The sequence below is a fragment of the Monodelphis domestica genome, chromosome 1 (genome assembly GCF_027887165.1).
Source record: "Monodelphis domestica isolate mMonDom1 chromosome 1, mMonDom1.pri, whole genome shotgun sequence".
NCBI classification, from domain to species: domain Eukaryota; kingdom Metazoa; phylum Chordata; class Mammalia; order Didelphimorphia; family Didelphidae; genus Monodelphis; species Monodelphis domestica.
The window spans coordinates 211,918,577-211,936,248 of NC_077227.1; the positions used below are offsets into that span (position 1 = coordinate 211,918,577).

At 34.4% G+C, this 17,672-nt stretch overlaps 1 protein-coding gene across 8 annotated transcripts in view; it reads right to left on the reverse strand.

Annotated features, from left to right (window-relative positions):
• AKAP6 (A-kinase anchoring protein 6) overlaps window positions 1–17,672 on the reverse strand; it is a 616,970-nt gene that overhangs the window by 194,804 nt on the left and 404,494 nt on the right. For all 8 annotated transcript variants that reach the window (XM_007472509.3, XM_007472510.3, XM_007472511.3 and 5 more), the window contains one exon: window positions 123–271. In XM_007472509.3, the coding sequence (XP_007472571.2) occupies window positions 123–271 (149 nt within the window). The remainder of the gene's footprint in view (window positions 1–122; window positions 272–17,672) is intronic.

Here is a 17,672-nt window from a genome sequence, read left to right on the forward strand (position 1 = left end):
CATTCTTCTATGTGTTTCTTTGTCATCAGGGAGGAAACTTTTGGCTAACACCTACCAATGGAAAATCATGTAAAAATGTAGAGATTAGTGAGAATAAAACAACAAAAAGAATAATTCCATACCCATTACTTCCCCCTGTGTGAACTTTTGACATATCAGCAAACTCCTCTGTTCGCTTGCTACTGCTGGTATACTGCTCACTGTACAACTTTAAGGACATCTGTTCCAAAGCATCCCTTTGTGCTTCCAGGTAGCATAGCTGAACCTCAGTCTAGAGAGAGAGAGAAAGAGAGAGAGAAACAAAGAGGAAATTTTCTTTTAATCCAGAAGGAATTCATTTCAAGTGAAAGCTTTGGTGGGTAACAACTCAAGACATAGGGATTGTTCACATCATTAGACCTCTCTTTTCCTGGTTGGATTTAATAAGATCAGCTAGATATATTATAGAATTATATTTTAGATCTGAGTCATATATGTTCCTCTTAAAATATGACCTGAATAAATGAAATGAACCCTTAAAAGACACACTAAATAGCACAATATTCCTGGGATCATAATATCATAGGATTTAATATAAAGATTCAGTAAAATTCCAAAAATATTCTTGTTCATATTTTCATGGATGAAGCATTTATTTTTTCACAGATGCTTATCTAAACATACTTGCATAGCTTCCTCACATCAAGGCAACAAATATATGTTTAGCACCTTCTATATGCTAAATGCTAGAAATACAAACAAAAAAAAATATATATATATACATGTATCTATATTTCCTGCCCTAAAGGAGCTTACATTCTATCAGGAAAAGGCAACACATTTAAAAAACTAATTAATTAAGGTATGGAAGGTGAAGATAGCCAGGGAGGGCATGGTAAAGAAAGAAGTCCAGAGATCCAGATGCACAGTCCAGAGAATAATGAATGTGTGAAAGTGGTCATTATTCTTAAATTGTTTGTTGAGTTGTCTTTCAGTCATGTCTGACTCTTTAAGATCCCATTTGTTATTTTCTTGGCAAGATACTGGAATAGTTTGCCATTTCCTTCTCCAGCTGATTTTTACAGATGAGGAAACTGAGACAAACAGGGTTAAATGACTCCCAGAAGTCACACAGCTAGTAAGTGTCTGGGGCCAGATTTGAACAGATGAAGAGGAATCCTTCCTGAAGTCCTGGCACTCTCTCCACTATGCCAATTAGCAGCACTGCCTAGTTATCTTTTTGTCTTAAAATGAAGATTCTGACCAATTAAGGGAAAGGTACAAAGAAGAAAAAGGTTCTTTCAGGGAGAGAAGACCACTCTTTAACCCTTTATTTTTTGTATGAAAAATAGTGTTTAATTCTAGTTATATATGTAGGTTCAACTGTGACAATCCAAATATGTTCCTTCATCAAAAAAAAAGTCAATATTTTAACAACTTTAATACAATGATTTGAGAAATATTGGTGATGTTTACATTCTGGTTCAAACTTCTTATTTTTTCATTGTTACTCAGCACTCCAGCACTCATTAGAGAAAGGAAGAAGCAGTAAGTTCACCATGCTGGTTTCCATCAAATGATGAGCTAGACCAAAAGAATGCTGAATAATATTTGGCATGAAAACTTATGGAATTGATGCTTTATTTATTGCAGCTGTGGTGATCAGATTGCTTTAGGAGCTCAGTAATATACCAGATGATATTAGGAATGAAGTCTTCTCAAAGGCATGCTTCCCCATGGGTAATGGAGGGAGGGAGGTCAGGTTATAAAAAGAAGGCTGAGTTCACATATACTCTGGGCCCCAAAGCACTATTGTTTTCTTGAAACAGGTTCTATTGAGAATCAAATATGTCCATTACCATTTCTGATAAACCTTGGAAAACAATTATTTCTCAATTTAGTTATATAGTTCCCTAAGGAAAATAGGACTGAGACAGTTGCTCAAGGGTATATTGTCCTGAATACACTAACGTAAGAAAACCAGACATTCATAAGATCTTCTCCATTATGCCTTCATAGCAAATTGTTCAGGATTTTTTCAGTGCAAATGGGGTTAAAGTGACTTGCCCAGGATCTCACTCCTAATAGGTGTTTGAGGCTAGATTTTGAGCTCAGGTAGAGGATTCTTCCTGAGCTACAGGCCCAGCACTCTCTTTGTGCCACCTAGCTCTCCTATCTGGGTAAAAAAGACTTTTATGTAGCCTTCAGTTTTAGAGACCCTACTACAGAACCACTATGATAAAAGTGGATGTTAAAAGTATTAAAAGGAAAAGAATTCATTCCCCCAAAAACAAGGTCCTAAACTATTCAGATAATTGCCATTCTCTTATTTTCCATAAATGTAAAGTTTAATTTCACTAAAATTCAAGAGATCAATATTTTAGAGAGTTACTTCACAATGCTTTATTATGATTCAATTAAATAATATTTTAAGTCCTATCAGTGTTACAATCTATAGAAATCCTTTCTCATATGATTGAGTTAGCTTAGATGAGGACAGAATCACTGAAATTCTGGATGATCTGAAACGCTACACAAAAGTATTGTGATATATGATCATGTACTCAGCAAGAGGTATGTGTGGGAAGGCACGAGGGGAAATGTTAGGTTTGGTCTTATTTAACATCTCTATTAAATGATCTGTAATAAGAGGTTAAGCAGCATGTTAATGAAATGTGCAGAGGATTCTAAACTGAGAAGTTTTGTAAACATTATGGAAGATGAAGAATTAATGCCAATGGATCAAACAAGATTAGAAATATGGGAAAACTTTAAATGATGAAAAGCATAATAAATTCACTTAGGTGAAACTGAATATATGTATGTAATGGAAAAACTTAGATGGCAATAATGAATTTAAAAACTTAATGAAAACAAGATTAGGGCAAGATATTGAACAAAAGGGACAATAAATTTGAGAATTATATACACACTAAGAGGGAAGAAGAGAATGTTTATTAAGACCCTACAATATGCCAAGTACCATGCTAAATGCTTTGTAAATACTGTCTCTCATTTGATCCTCATAATAACCATAGGAGGAAGGTGCCATTATTATCCTCCTTTTATAGCTGAGGAAACTGAGGCAAACAGAAACAAAGTTCCTTGTGCAAGGCCATACATCTAGTGTATAAGGCCACATTTGAACTCAGATCTTGATATAAGTCCTTTTGCTGTATCCACTGCAACACCTAGTTGTCCCTATGCAAAGGAATATGAAATGTTAAGGATTTTGTTGTTTACTTAATAGCCAGTTAGAAAATCCAGTAGAATAATATTATCATGCTAAGAAAGCCAAGTTCTGGATTTCACCCATATGTATATCATTTAACTCTTCATTTCTAGAACAGATTGACGCAATAAACCCTCTCAGATCTCACAAATATGTTATTGGTCATCCTGAAAATCAAAGAGAAGAAGAGGCAGATCATTGCAAACCATCATTACTGAAAAACTCTCTAACAAATGTAAGTTGAAGAGTCATCCTTGTGTATGAACATACAAAATGAATAATTTATCATTTGATAAACACTCAATGAGCACTGACTGTGTGCCAGGCACTGTGTTAAATGCTGGGGATACAAAAAGAGATAAACAACAGTCATTTCCCTCGAGGAACTTACAGATGAGTTTAGAAAGGAATGACTGAGAAGAATGACTATAAAATGATAAAATTGATCAGAAGGAAATTATTTATGTTTATAATTTAAAGTAAAATTAGGTCAATACTTTAGGAAACGATCCCAGGTTAAGGAAGAGATGAATGAAATTGTTCAAGTAATTTCTTTTGCCATTTCTATTTTTACATTTATTCTTTTTTGCATTCCAAGACAGTAATTGAAACATAGTAGTTCCTTTAAATAGAGTTGGATGGCTTTGTCACTCTAAATTCTTTTGTAACATTTGTTAGTGTTCTCTTACACTAGTTCTTAGTTCAAATATAATTTTTGAGCAAAATGCTTGACAGCCTTAGAAAAGAGGAAACACTAAATCTATATAAGTGTACTGAACAGAAAAAAAAATTTTAATTTACTTTTGAAATTCACCATGTGATGAATTTTACATTACAACAACAAATAGTAGAAATAGCCAAGGAATAAATATCATATTTTGATAAAAATGGATTTAACTTACTGTTTATTTTCTTAATAAAACTACTTTGAATTTAATTTTGTTCATCTAGTCAACTAATTAACTTATATTTAATTTTCCTGAATTAAATTTTATTTTTTATTCCTGGAAAGTAATCATCTAATTCTGTTATCTTTTTTGCCTAGAATATACAGAATGGTTCCATTTTCTAGGCATATTAAACAACTTGTTCTCTTGATTTTTCTGAATGTCTTTAACCAAAAATGGTAGGCTATGCCATTGTTGACTTGATTATTTTAGACATTATAATGATCAATACATATCACCACATTTTTAATTTTACCTAATCAAGTATTGTATCAAGAAAAAATGAATAGAATAGTCATTGATTAGGAGATGACATAGAACAGGACATATCTGACCCCTTAAAAACAGTGACCTTAATGAACTAATAGTATATTTTCCCCATATTAGGAAAAAATGTTTTTGTATACTTAAATACCTTGGAAAATTGAATAATATGCTTGATAATTAACTTTTGGGATTTTAAGATAGGTATCAAAATCTTAAAAGTTTGACTTTTTTCCCATTACTCAAAGAAAAAAATAAAAATTTGTAATGACCTAATATATATAATGACTCATTCTACCATAGAAGCATTTTTGCTTTCTCCAAGACTATGCCAATAAAAAAACAAGTTTTGGACAATTCTACAAAGTTGTAAAAGCTTCAAGTGTGGTCTCAACAATCCACTGTATCATCTACATAGCAGCTATAGCCTAGCTAAATAGAAAGCAGTTCCTTAGCAGAGATAATGAGTTATTTGGCCCCAGAAAATAAAGAAACAGATAAAAATATACACCTGCCTTCAGTCTTGTGTGGACATATACTTTTGGAGTAATGGAAGCAGAATAATGAAAAAAGCAAGCAGGGGGGGGCTATGAATCACAATTTTTAGGCCAGCCACAAAAATTAATCTAAATGTGAGATCTTTGTTAAATGACCAATGGGTCTACTAGAGGAAATAAACTATCACAACAAAGAAATTCTGATGATAAATGAAACTAGAAGATTAAAAAGAAAATGAAAGAAGGCTCATACATTCTCAGGGATTCAAATAAGGGAGTCAAGGAAGTCAGTTTCACCATCTGCCAGGAGAAACATTATTTCATGGTGCACTTGGACATCTCATCTTATAATGCACATGATAAACTCAGACAGAGGCACCACCGCAAAAACCGCTGCAGCATAGGTGCCAACACCGCCAATGCTTATTGCAAAGAGTGAAGTAGAAAAACTCTTCAAAGAAGTTGACAGCATGCTCAAAAATAAACCAATGTGTATCTTATGACTTGATAATCTCAATATTAAGATAGGCACAGTATAGTGTAATGAAAAATATGATGGAAAGTTTAATGCAGTATTAAGAAATGAAGGGGATGTAAGTTTTATCAATTATTCAAAAGGATCTCATATCCATGCTCAGAACATTTAATTTTTTAGAGGCAGAAAGGACTAGATACTCTGAACATTGGAAAAAATTATAATTTATTAAATTAAATCCAGATATGACTCATAATCAATATGGAAATAATTTCAGATTTAGTAAACTATAACTTAAGATCACTGAGTGGCTAGGGTGAAGTTCAATATTAACATCAATTTAGGAGAAGAAAAAAATGAGAAGAGTGGATGCAGCTGGAATCCTAACTATTAAAATTAGGTAAAGACTCTGAAAAATGGTAAATGTACAAAAATAACAACATTAGCCAATTACTTCCATTTCTTGGAGTTGAACTGATACAAAATTGTCACCAAAACAAGGAGTCCAACCCCCCCCCCCAAAAAAAAATCTCAGAATCTGTTAAGATAGCAAACCTTGGGCCTTTGGTCTTTTTTTGCCAAATGGAACCAAAGTTAAGGGCTAAGAAAATGAAAAAGTTACAAAAGATAATAAGCAATTTTATCTCAAAAACAGAGAAAAGTAGTAGAGGGGAAAATAAGGCTGTAGGAAACAGTGAGATTCAACTTCTCCAACAAAGACTATAAATGAAAGTAAAATGGAATAGATTCATCTGTTCTCATACTTGATTATAGTCTATTTGTGAACTCCAATAATTTGAGTTAAATGTTCTAAATGCCTAAAATCCTAAATCAAGAACTAGGAAGCCAATAAAAGAAATAAAGACAGGAGAAGTAGTAAGACAGCAAGCCAATATTAAGGACATATGAATATTGATTTTTAAGTGTTTCAAAGAAAGATTCCAAAAGAATTAGAAAAATTCATAGATAGAATTAATACCAAAATAATATGAGGCAACTAAAACCATAGTCCATCACAAAACTAAGTACCTATTATGTTATCACTATATCATATTTATATCCTTGATAAAAACAAGTAGGGAAAAGATAAATTTTCAAGATGATATTCCATAGCAACCATCTCCTCAGTCACACATTTGACTGAAGGGCTTAGAAAAACATTGTGGTATTTATTGTTTTTTTATTACAAACGAACAAAAAAAAAAGTTTTCCTTCGGGATAGCAGAAATCCGACTTAAAGCTCTCTTCTAACAAAGTATCTTCCATTTATTTGTTAAGATTATATAAGTACTTGATAGTTTCAAGCATGACCATAAGTTTGCTAAGTAATACTTTGAATATCAATCAACAGGGAGATATTTGCCAAAAGTGTTTATCACAAACATGAAGAACGAATATAAAGAACATCCTATGTAAATGCACAATGGGAGAAGGATTCTCTATAGATGGTGATAGTCTCCAGATGCTCCTGTTTATCAAAGACATTATGCTCATTGCATAGAAATTTCCTCAGAGGCACCCCCATAAGATTCAAAAGAGAGATCATCATATAATCTACAGAGATTTTTTTAAAAAAGGCAAATGTATGAATAATGTTAATTTCTTGGATTATGGCATGCATTGGGATAACCAGTTCAAAGAGTTGAATATAATACCATTTGCTATTTCTTGGATAGGCACTGCAAATGGACAATGAATTTCTTCTCTAACTGGAGTGGAACAAAGGAGCTGGGTACATTGCATTTAAGAAAAGGCATTGCTTCCAGCAATATGTAGCTATCTCCTATGAAACCAAAATCTTTTTAACATTAACATTTTTTCTGGAGATGTTATATAACTGTGAGCCTTAAAATATCATGATCTCTGAGGAATCAAAATTATAGGTGGCATAAAGAGCAATGGAACCATGCCTAGTGGGTCCAAGTTGGCTACAACATATTATTAAAGTTGACTTGTGTAACGTCTCCACTAGAGGGGAATAATGACTCAGATATGCAAAGTCTTTGGGGATTTTGAGTCTTTTGCTCATTTTCTGAGGCAAGAAAAAAATCATATTGTTTAGGATTGGGTCAAAATGAAAAGGAAAGCCTGTTTAAAAAAAAAGAGAAAACATAAGGAGAGGGGAGAATTAGAAAAGATTTCCCACTAGACACATAGCATAATAGCCTAAAGAAGAAGCAGTGATAGTTACAGCTACAGTTCTCCTTCTAAAATTCATGCCTCTAGGAAATTAGAGAATTAAAAATGAAGGGAGCCAACAACAAAGTATAAAACTAGTAATTGTTCAAGTGATTGTAGTAGAGGAAATAGCAATCTATCATCTTTCCTTTCCTCAATTCAACTGGGTTTGACTGACACTTATTTCCAAGTATGACTTTATTTTGATAAAGACGGCATCTGATGGATCTCCTTTTGCTTTTTATAAACACACATGGCTGATTATCTTTTGCATTTATCTCCTTGTGTCCCAAGAATGCCCTTTCCGAGCATAAAGCTAAAATCCCAAACATAGACCAATTTTAGAGTATTTCTTTTCTTTAATTGGCAGCATAATCATGAGCTATTCATGTTTTTAAACCTTCACTTACAAGGATGCAACTGCTATGAACTTGGACCTTTGAATCTGCTTCATTACACTGTCCTTAGAGGTACACTTGCATTAGAAAAGTGGGCATGAAACTCACTTTTCAAAGCATGCATGACCAGAAATGTGGTGAGCAGGTCCCATAGCAAGACTATAGGATAGGAGATGGAATGAATAGCCTAAGAATTAGGAACTCATAGGATGAATGGTGGAGGACTTTTGATGTGCACAGTGGAAGGGATATTTATGGAACAAGATCCCATATCATCTATCCATTAATGTATTGTTGTCTGTTGCTATTGTTGTTGTTGTGTCATTGTCAGATGTGTCCAGATTTTCAGGACCTCATTTGGTGTTTTCTTAGCAGTTATGGGTGCTTTATCATATTCTTCCACAAACTCATTTTACAGATAAGGAAACTGAGGTAAACAGGATTTAGTGACACACAAAGAGTCACAGCTAGCATCACACTGCTAGTAATTGTCTGAGACAAATTTGAAATCATGAAAGATGAGTCTTCCTGATTCAAAGTCCAATATTTTATACACTGCACCTGCTAGCTTCCTCTCCATCCTCTAGGCAACTCTATGACCACAAGTAACATGGAAGTTATAAATCTGCAGTGGGGGAGATAGTTTCCATACAAGGGAGCTCCCCACAAATAAACCTTAGGTCCAGATTTTACACACACACACACACACACACACACACACACACACACACACACACCTGGTGAAAGTACCCATCGGCTAATTTGGCAATGAAATCTAAGGATCAAACAAGTAAACCTCAACAGGTAGTATTCTCTGATGCTTCCTTTCAAATTATTATATTAGTATAAAGTAAAACTGACTAGGTCTCAGATTAAATTGTAAATACTATTAGGCACCAAGACTGAGTCTGGTTATTTGGGACTTATCTACCACTGCGTGTTCTATATATTTAGAAAGTTAAACATGAATATCTGAAGGAGAAGCAATGCAGAGGCTGGGCCTATTTAAATCTGACCTCAATTTGATTATGAAAATTAGGGTCCAACATTCTTCAAAGTAGAGATTTTCTGAAGGAAAAGGAAATCAGTGGAATTCTGGATCATTTGTTCATTTATAGAATGTTGTCTACAGACCTTTTAAAAAACCTACCATTTAAAAAAAAGTTTTTGTTTTATTCAATAACTGCTCTTGGTTTCAAATGAAGAATAAAAAGTTCCTCTAGTTTCTTATTTAAAAAGGCTCTACCAAAATGTTGAGTTCAGTGGGATATTTTACTATAGAAATCACCTTTCCCCCCCTACCAAGGAGTCTTTATGGCCATTATGGAGATTTTCCTTGCCTTTAAATGCCACAATCAGTGTTTCTTTCCTTTTACAGTGTCTCTGGGCCTCTGCTCTTTTATCCTCGTCCTTTCACAAATATTTGCCACCACTTTCCCCTCCCCCTTCCCTTTCTTTCCTCTCAATAGTATTCCCTTCAGGCACTCTGTCTACTTCTCTCCCCTTTTCCTGGCAAAGCCTTCTGCCTGAAGGACCCCTGCAGGAACCACAAAGGACTTCCAAGGGTGACTGGAACCCACTTTTGGAAATTGCTGCACTATTTTTGGCTGCATTCCTCACAGTATTTGGAGTTGATTCTTGTCAGAATGTACTTCATTGTGAACGCAGCTTGTTACAGTTATGGGGGTTCATTCCAAGCTTGTACTCACTAGCTTTCATTTTCTCTCTCCTTTACCCCTTCCTTCCTTCTCCCTCCACCATATCTCTCTCTGGCTTGCAACATCCTGAGATAAGGAAATTTGGGGAATCAAATTTTTAATATATTTTTTAAGTCCAGAAGTAAACATTCCCCAGAATCATTTATTCATATATCAATGAACAGCTTGCATTTGGGACCACATATATTTAAAATGAAAATCCTTATATCCCTTCTTCGTGATACTTAACCATATTCTTTGGAATAACTTTCTTTGCTGCACTGTTGACTTAATTTTTGCTTCATCATTTTCTGAAAAAAAAAGAAATGCTATCACTTCTATAAAAATATAAATATTGAGTTCTGTCTTCCTTCGTATGGCCAAGAATACCATAATATTTATAAGGTACTTAGTGCTGTGTTTAGCACAAAGAAGGTGCTTAGTATATGCTTTTCTCTCTTCTTTCCTCTCTCTTTTCTTTCCTTCCTTCTCAATGTGCTTCCAAATTCTCAGATTTTCTTCATCCACCTATATTCTATAGAAAAGTGTTAAAGAAGTTTAGCAATTAAGGTGGGGAGAGATGGTATGATAGCTTGATGGGTTAGAAAGTTCAAATTAGGTATGTTTTTAAGATGGAGAGTTGAATACATTTATAGGCAGATGAGAGAATAATGGCAATGTTGAGACTATGGGCACATGAAAAGGACAAGATAACTGAATAAGGTGCAGGAGAAGGTGGCCATCAATAGGATCAGGGGCATAGAGATCTTAGCCCTGGTGAAGAGTACCTCTCTTCTTCTACAATGGAAAGAAGGTAGCAAACTGCCTTGGTTAATTTATCATTGCTTTTTAAATATATATTAAACTGATTATAAACTGAGTGAAACAGTTGCTTAAATGTCATGCAAATAGCCTACATTTTAATTTTATTCTTTTTCCAAATTTTCTAATACCCCAAAAGTAGCTAATTTTTTTCTTTGTATGGAATTTTTAAAAGCCTAATCCCTATTACATAGTACTTCTGAAGCTAGAAGCTTTGGTTGGTCTGTGCATTGAGGGTCAGGGGTCGGAGTCAAGAACAATTAGACATTGAGTAGAAGGAACCTTCCACTTTGTGGTTTTAAATGAAGGACACTTTCTTCTCCCTCTCTTCTGAATGAGTGGATTGGAACTCTATCAATTTTCCCTTGGACTTCTTGTGAGGGGGATCAGGGAATTTCTTCTCTTCTCTCTCTTCTGCAGCAGTGGGGAATGTTTATGTATGGCATCAAGAGCATGCGTATACCTAGGTGAGCCTGATACTGGATTTTAAAATCCCAGTTGCCTATGATATGTGTTTCTCTCCCTGAGCACAGGTGATCAAATATCACCACTGACCTGAGTACTCTGAGCCTTAGCAGTAGCCTTATGAGTCTGAGAGGCAATAAGCTCTTGGATACACCTGCTAATTGGTCAGAGGAAGGCAAACTCTGAAATGATTTCTCAGAAGAAATGGAAACTCTAGAAAGATAAGCTAAACTATATCCTGGCTTGCCAAAAGATATGGATGGGAATGTAGATCTAAGGTGAAAATGAAATGTCTGCTTAGCAGTCCCACAAAGTATTTCATGTTTAGAGTATCAGTCTTAGAAGGGAATGTAATGTGTGATGGGTTAGTGTATCACATTTTTATTATTGATGCATGCTTATAAATCTTGTGTGTTTTACACAGTTCAATATAGTACTGGAGAAATATAGCAGTATAGCTTTGCTATACCTGAACTGATTCTTTTATTAATTATCTTTCTAGAAGATTGGATCTTCTAGAATTTCTAGAATGGATATTGATCTAATTGGGGAAAAACCTAGTTACATAGAAAGCAAACCTAAACCATAAAGACTTTCCCTAGTTTTACATGGTGGGAGCATAACAAGTCAAGAGGAGTAAGAGCTCAATTCTCCTTTATAATTCTCTGAAGGTATTCAACCTGTAACCAGATAGCCTCAGAAAAGAGGTTGCAATGCCTTATCTCAGGTAATTAATTTTTATGCAAAGATAAATAATGTTCATAATAATTGAGAAATAGCAAGGTCTTTAAAAACAATAATTATTTTTAAAGATTCAAATATCTTAATAGTTCTATTATCCACTGTATTTTATCATATTTTAAAAATTTATCATGCATGTACAAAAATTACTATAAAACAATTCAACAGATACAATAAACTACATTAAAACTGCCCTCCTTATTGTATAGTGTATACAATATTTATCTATTTTACAGTATTTCTGCATTTTTCCACGATGAAAATCAAATTGTTACCTAAAGAATTTAGTAGATGTCTGGGAATCCAGTGAGATTAAAGACCCTAATTTTCAAATGGCTGGAATGAATCCTTTTGTTGTCTCTTGATATGCTTTTCCTATGATTGGGATTTGTTGGGCTATTAGAAGGAAAATTATTTATTTACATTAAGTTGAAGGCATTTATGGATTCATCCATTCATTCATTAAATAATCTTGAGTGCCTACTCTGTAAAAGTCATAGTTCTAAGAAACTGGAGAAGAAAGAAAGATTGTATAATCTACCAGAATTGGGAAACCATCCTAAGTAATGCCATTAAAAAAACAACAACAACAACAACAAATGCCATTTATTCAGTTAGTTTGCTGTCACACCAAAGAAGACACGTTTTAAAACAATAAACACATCTGTCAAGGGCATATTTAGGATACAGAGGATGAAGATAGGATTGTAGATTTAAATTTAGAAGGAGTCTTCTTTAAATTTGAAAGGAGGCCATCTATTTCAGTTTTCTAACTTTATATTGAAGAAGAGGTTTGGAGAGTGATTTTCCCAAGACCACAAAGGAAGAGTGAGGGGTAGGATTTGAACTGGGGTCCTTTGAGTTCATATCCAACACCTTTAAAGTAAACCACATTGGAAATAATCAAAGGGAGTATTTCTGTTGACATCCTAATTATTATCGTGCTCTTGCAAAACCTTTAGAGGCTGAAAAAGCCCTCTGATCATTTTACCAATTCTTAAAAAAAAAAAAGTCTCCCACTACTGCAAATCAGCCCTTATTTATTAACTCCTTCTTAAAGGGCTTGATATGCACTGAGGTCAGGGAAATGACAAACGATAACTGATTTCAACATAAAAATACTGTATTTGTATTTCTGAGAGGTCATCTTTGTTATTACTTACTTCCTACTAATTTGCATGCTATTAAAGCATTACCCATAATGTTTGGAGAATTTAATTTTAAAGCTATGCTTTTAGAGATATCTGCTGAATAGTGAACACATTAGACAGAGATGGGAAATTTTGAACCCTTTTTCTTCCCCCTCTTATTTCTTCAGTATTTTTGTGACTATAAAGAAAATCTCTTCCCTCCCACCACCACCACCACACCGCCCCCCCCCCCCCGCCCCGTTTCATTAGGAGGAAAGCAATTTTAATGCCAGATGGGGTGTTGATTTTTTTTCTTTAAGTACCTCACAAAGGTAAGGAACAAATATATCACACAATTGCAGTTGGATATAGCTTCATTGTCCCCTCCCCCTTCCTTCCCTCTCCGAAGCACACCCCTGTTTAATGTAAGTAGTTAAGCTCATTACAGATTCAGAATTTTATGCCTGGCAATAGGGTGGGAAGGGAGCTGGATTATATTGTATAGACTGGAGGGGATGATTAGAATTTCTTCTATCTCTCCGTTACTGTTTCTTTAGCAAATCTCTCTTCACGATGGAGTACAGGCATTGAGTCTGTGTTTATATGCTGTGTTTGCATCCTCATTCCCATCTCCCAAATTCTACTCTAGCAAATCCTTATTTACTTTCTGGCAGAAACTAAAAATTAAAGATGTATAATGTGAAGATACAATCTTTGCCTGTCTTGCCCCGCAGGACTGGCAGTTCTTTCCCAAATACAATTATGCTGGCAAATGCTGCTATTAACTCAGTGACTGTGTTCCTCTGCACTCCAGTTCCTTTGAAATACTATAAAATAGTTGTCCTTAGATGATGATAGAAAGGAAGGAATGAAGCAGGAACAACAAGAATTACTTTACATACTAATAATAACAATTTAGTTATCAAAACAAAACTGAACAAGTCTGCCTTTATGCCGTTCCTTTAAAAATTTAGCCTCCTAGGGTTCTAATAATCTGTGCCTATGGTTAAGGAATGCACGGTAGCCCTCAGCTCAGTGCCTATATCCTCATTTCAAAGAGAATCATTCAAACCGACATCCACCCTGTCAAGAATCTCGACTTTGAGCTGCTAATGTAGAAAAAAAAATCAATATAAATTTTGATCATTTGATGAATATTTACTTCTTTCTTTAGTGTTTGGGGATTTAGAATGGAAAAGTGCTGAATCAAGTCATTTTATTTTTTTGTGTTTGTGCCAACACCAATTTACTACCCTCCAGAAAGTTCCTGAACAAGATGTCTCAGGTGGCATGCATGTTGGTTTTTCCTGTCAATCATAACAGTGTGTCAGTAGGGAACCATAATCATTTCCTTTTCATACTCTTAGTGTTCCAAAAAGGAATATTTTGATTGCTTCCCTGGAAAAGGTAAACTTTTTTCATTTAGACGGACTACTGCATGCCTTGGCTGTTCTTGGCATTCGGCGGAGCCTAAATTGATACGATCTATTAAAAGTTAAACACTTCAATTTTGGCTCCAGGGGTCATGCACAATAAATGGAGTTTACAAATGGGCTTCACTACAAGCAAAATCCAGGATCACCAACAAGACAAAGGGCTTTTAGAGCAACTGCCATCTTTGGCCATGCATTTTATGAGGGGGAAAAATGACAAGAAAATTCCATCTGACTGCTCTAATCAGCAGAAAGATTTCATGATGTTATTGCAAATGAAAAGAAAATGTGCTATAGACAAATAACTCTAAAAAGCTGAGCAATTAAAATATGACTTTGGTTTGGAGCTGCTTACATAAGGAGAAGAGTATGTCATATTTTTGTCATAATGTTATTTCTTAATGTATAACCGAAGCCTTCTACTATGTTTCCATAGTGACGTTTTTGTACCCAAAGGTTTCTCAAAATCTGAAAAAGGCCGAATTAATCACAATGCAAGCAATTGTCATTTTATGCATGCACAGAATTCCCCATATATGACTGAGTGGCAGAAGACTTTATTTTAAAGAGAAATTTGTGTTGGTTCCTTATAAATTAAATAAAAGTGGCAGCAGCTGCCTTTCATGAGGCTGATAGAGTCCTATACAGTCACTAGATATTATGTAGACAGATGTTTTAAATAAAATATAATATTTAGATTGCTAGATACCTTTGCTAGATACAAAGGCAATTATATGATGTCTTTGTTAAATTACATTTTTCATTTTTTTTGAAGGGGGGAGAGAATTGTCCTGGAAAATAGTACCAACAGGAAATGATCCTATATCTAAAACAGCTGGAGACTGTAACTAATATAAATTTACTTGAAAATAAAAGTGCTGTGTGCCTCTGGAGACAGGCAGTAACATGCCATAAAAACAGATGAGAATATAAAAGTATTTAAAAGGGAGGGGGGAACATTTTTTATCTAGATATTATACCAAGATGTGATCTGCTGATAAATGAGAAATGTCTAAAGGAGTTGGGAGGGAGTGAAGACCATCATTCTCCAAATCTGTAAAAGGTATTTTTTAAAAATAGTATATTTATGGATGGGATCTTATAAAATAGAAACAATAGAAAACCCCTCTTAAATAGTTAATTATTTCACTATACTCAGACTCCTTATTTAATGGCAATATATTATACTTCTGTATGCATGCACTAAGAGTATCAGAAGTAAGAGCTTCTAATGGGTCTTCAAGAAGTAGACTGAGATTTACTCATCAATTTAAAAACTATGGATATTGACATAGATATTCCCAAACCTATTGATGCTCCCATTTACCCTTCTTATTTCCCTGGGACTTCCAAAGATAAATGCTGAATTTAACAATCGATATTACTAGATATCTTAGAAAATCCAAGAGAAATACAGGAAGCAGGTTGGTACAATGGACAGAGTACCAGCTTTTGAGTTAAATAGATCTAGGTTTGAATCTGTCACCTGTGTGTCTTTGGGCAAGTCCTTCAAGTTGTCTAAACCTCAATTTCCTTTTTCATAAAAAAAGGAGGTTGTACTCTGTGATCCCTGCCTTCTCCAAGTATATATAGGAAAAATCATGTTTTTAGTGAGTCAAGTTCCCTTATTTGGAGGCCGAAAGCACCAGGAAAAAGAAAGGCTAAGTGTTAAGGAAATAATTTCAAAGACACTAATCCATATGTTTAAGATGTGAAAAACTTAACCATCCCCCCACCCGCCCCCAAAAAAAACAAAGAAAGAAGGATTTTCTGATGCAACCTAGGGCTGGAGAAAGGATACCGTCAAATATATTCTCCTAGGGGAAAAGTAAAGCCTAATAGATTGCGATGGTGTGACTCCAGGAAAAACCAGTGGGAAAAAAATTAAGACTAAGATCTATAGACAGGAAACCCTCTGAAGGTTCTGAAGTTCATGCACACAACAATTTTTAATTTAAGATGACATCTTATTTTAGAAGTTCTGTATAGTCAATTAAACCAAGTTGATGATAGATATCTTTCAGGCAAGACTAGGAAAAAGGATATTGAACTTCAGATGGACCTGGTATATAATACATAGGACTTTTTATAATTAAGACAAGAAAGTATGAATCTGGGAAAACTATCTAGAAGAAATTAATGATATTGTCTATTAATACCTGTCAAACCCTTTAAATGGGACACTTGGAGCTTCCAAAATATTTATGACCTGGCCTTCAGTTATCAAAGTTGTTGAATAATATAGTGACTCATTATTTATCTAGCATCATTCAGGTATGAGGTACACCTTAAAAATTAATTTTCTAGATAGCTGAAGCTGACCCCTTTAAGTATCAAAACAGAAGAACAGAAGAACAACAACAACCAAGCAAAGGACTTTGAAACTCAAGGAATATGACACAGAATTATCAAAAGATTTGAAAAGAATAATGCTATACATACAAGGAATAGCAGTTTTGAAGGGAGAGGAAGAACTAGGAAAACCTGTCAGTATCACAGTAATTCTATATAAAGTGAAGGTGGAAATATAGTGGAGAGCACAGAGGGAAGAGGTATAGGGGACATAAAATTACACTGGTTTATGTCATACTACGTAGCAAATAAGTCCACTACAAATTTATTTTATCTAATATCTTTTGAGCCATTTATCTAATGTCAATGGCTGCATGCAATCCTTTAATTCTTCTCTGATTCTCTATTATCCTCCTCCCAACAGCTATTCTGTCCTCCATCTTTTCCATATAATCACCTTCCTCTTCTCTCAGAAAAGGATATACTTCATATTTTACTCAGAAAAGTAAAGGTTTTTCTTTGTGTGCTCCTTCTCCACATTCTAAACAGTAAAATTCATTAACATTCTCCTCAATTCTCTGCTTTACTGCAGTTTCTTACAATAAGGAAGTTTATCTTCACCAAGACCAAATCCTTTTTGTACCTTGATCCCATTTATTCCAGACTAGCTTTCCCCCTCAATCATCTCCTCTTTATATACTTTCAGTCTCTGCCTTAGATTCTACTGGTTTCTTCTATGAGATCCTATTAGATTTCCCATAGCCTTAAACAAAACAAAACAAAACAAGATGACTCTCACTTGATATTACTATTCCCTCAAGCCTGTATCTCTCTTCCTTTTCACAGTCAAACTCCTAGGAAAATCCATCTAGATTTTTTATTTCTACTTCCTTTCTTTTCACTCACTACTCACCCCTTTACAATATGACTTTTTAAAAAATTCCTCATTATTTTTTATACCTCTACATCATTTGGTACTATTTGTTGACCAATCCTATCTCTTGGATACCATTTTGATGGCTGTTTCATTTTTTTGTTTGTTTGGGCACTGCTATCTTGAGCTTGGTTTCCCATTTAGTTCTCAAACTACTTCTCAGTTTCCTCTGCTGAATTACTCTATTA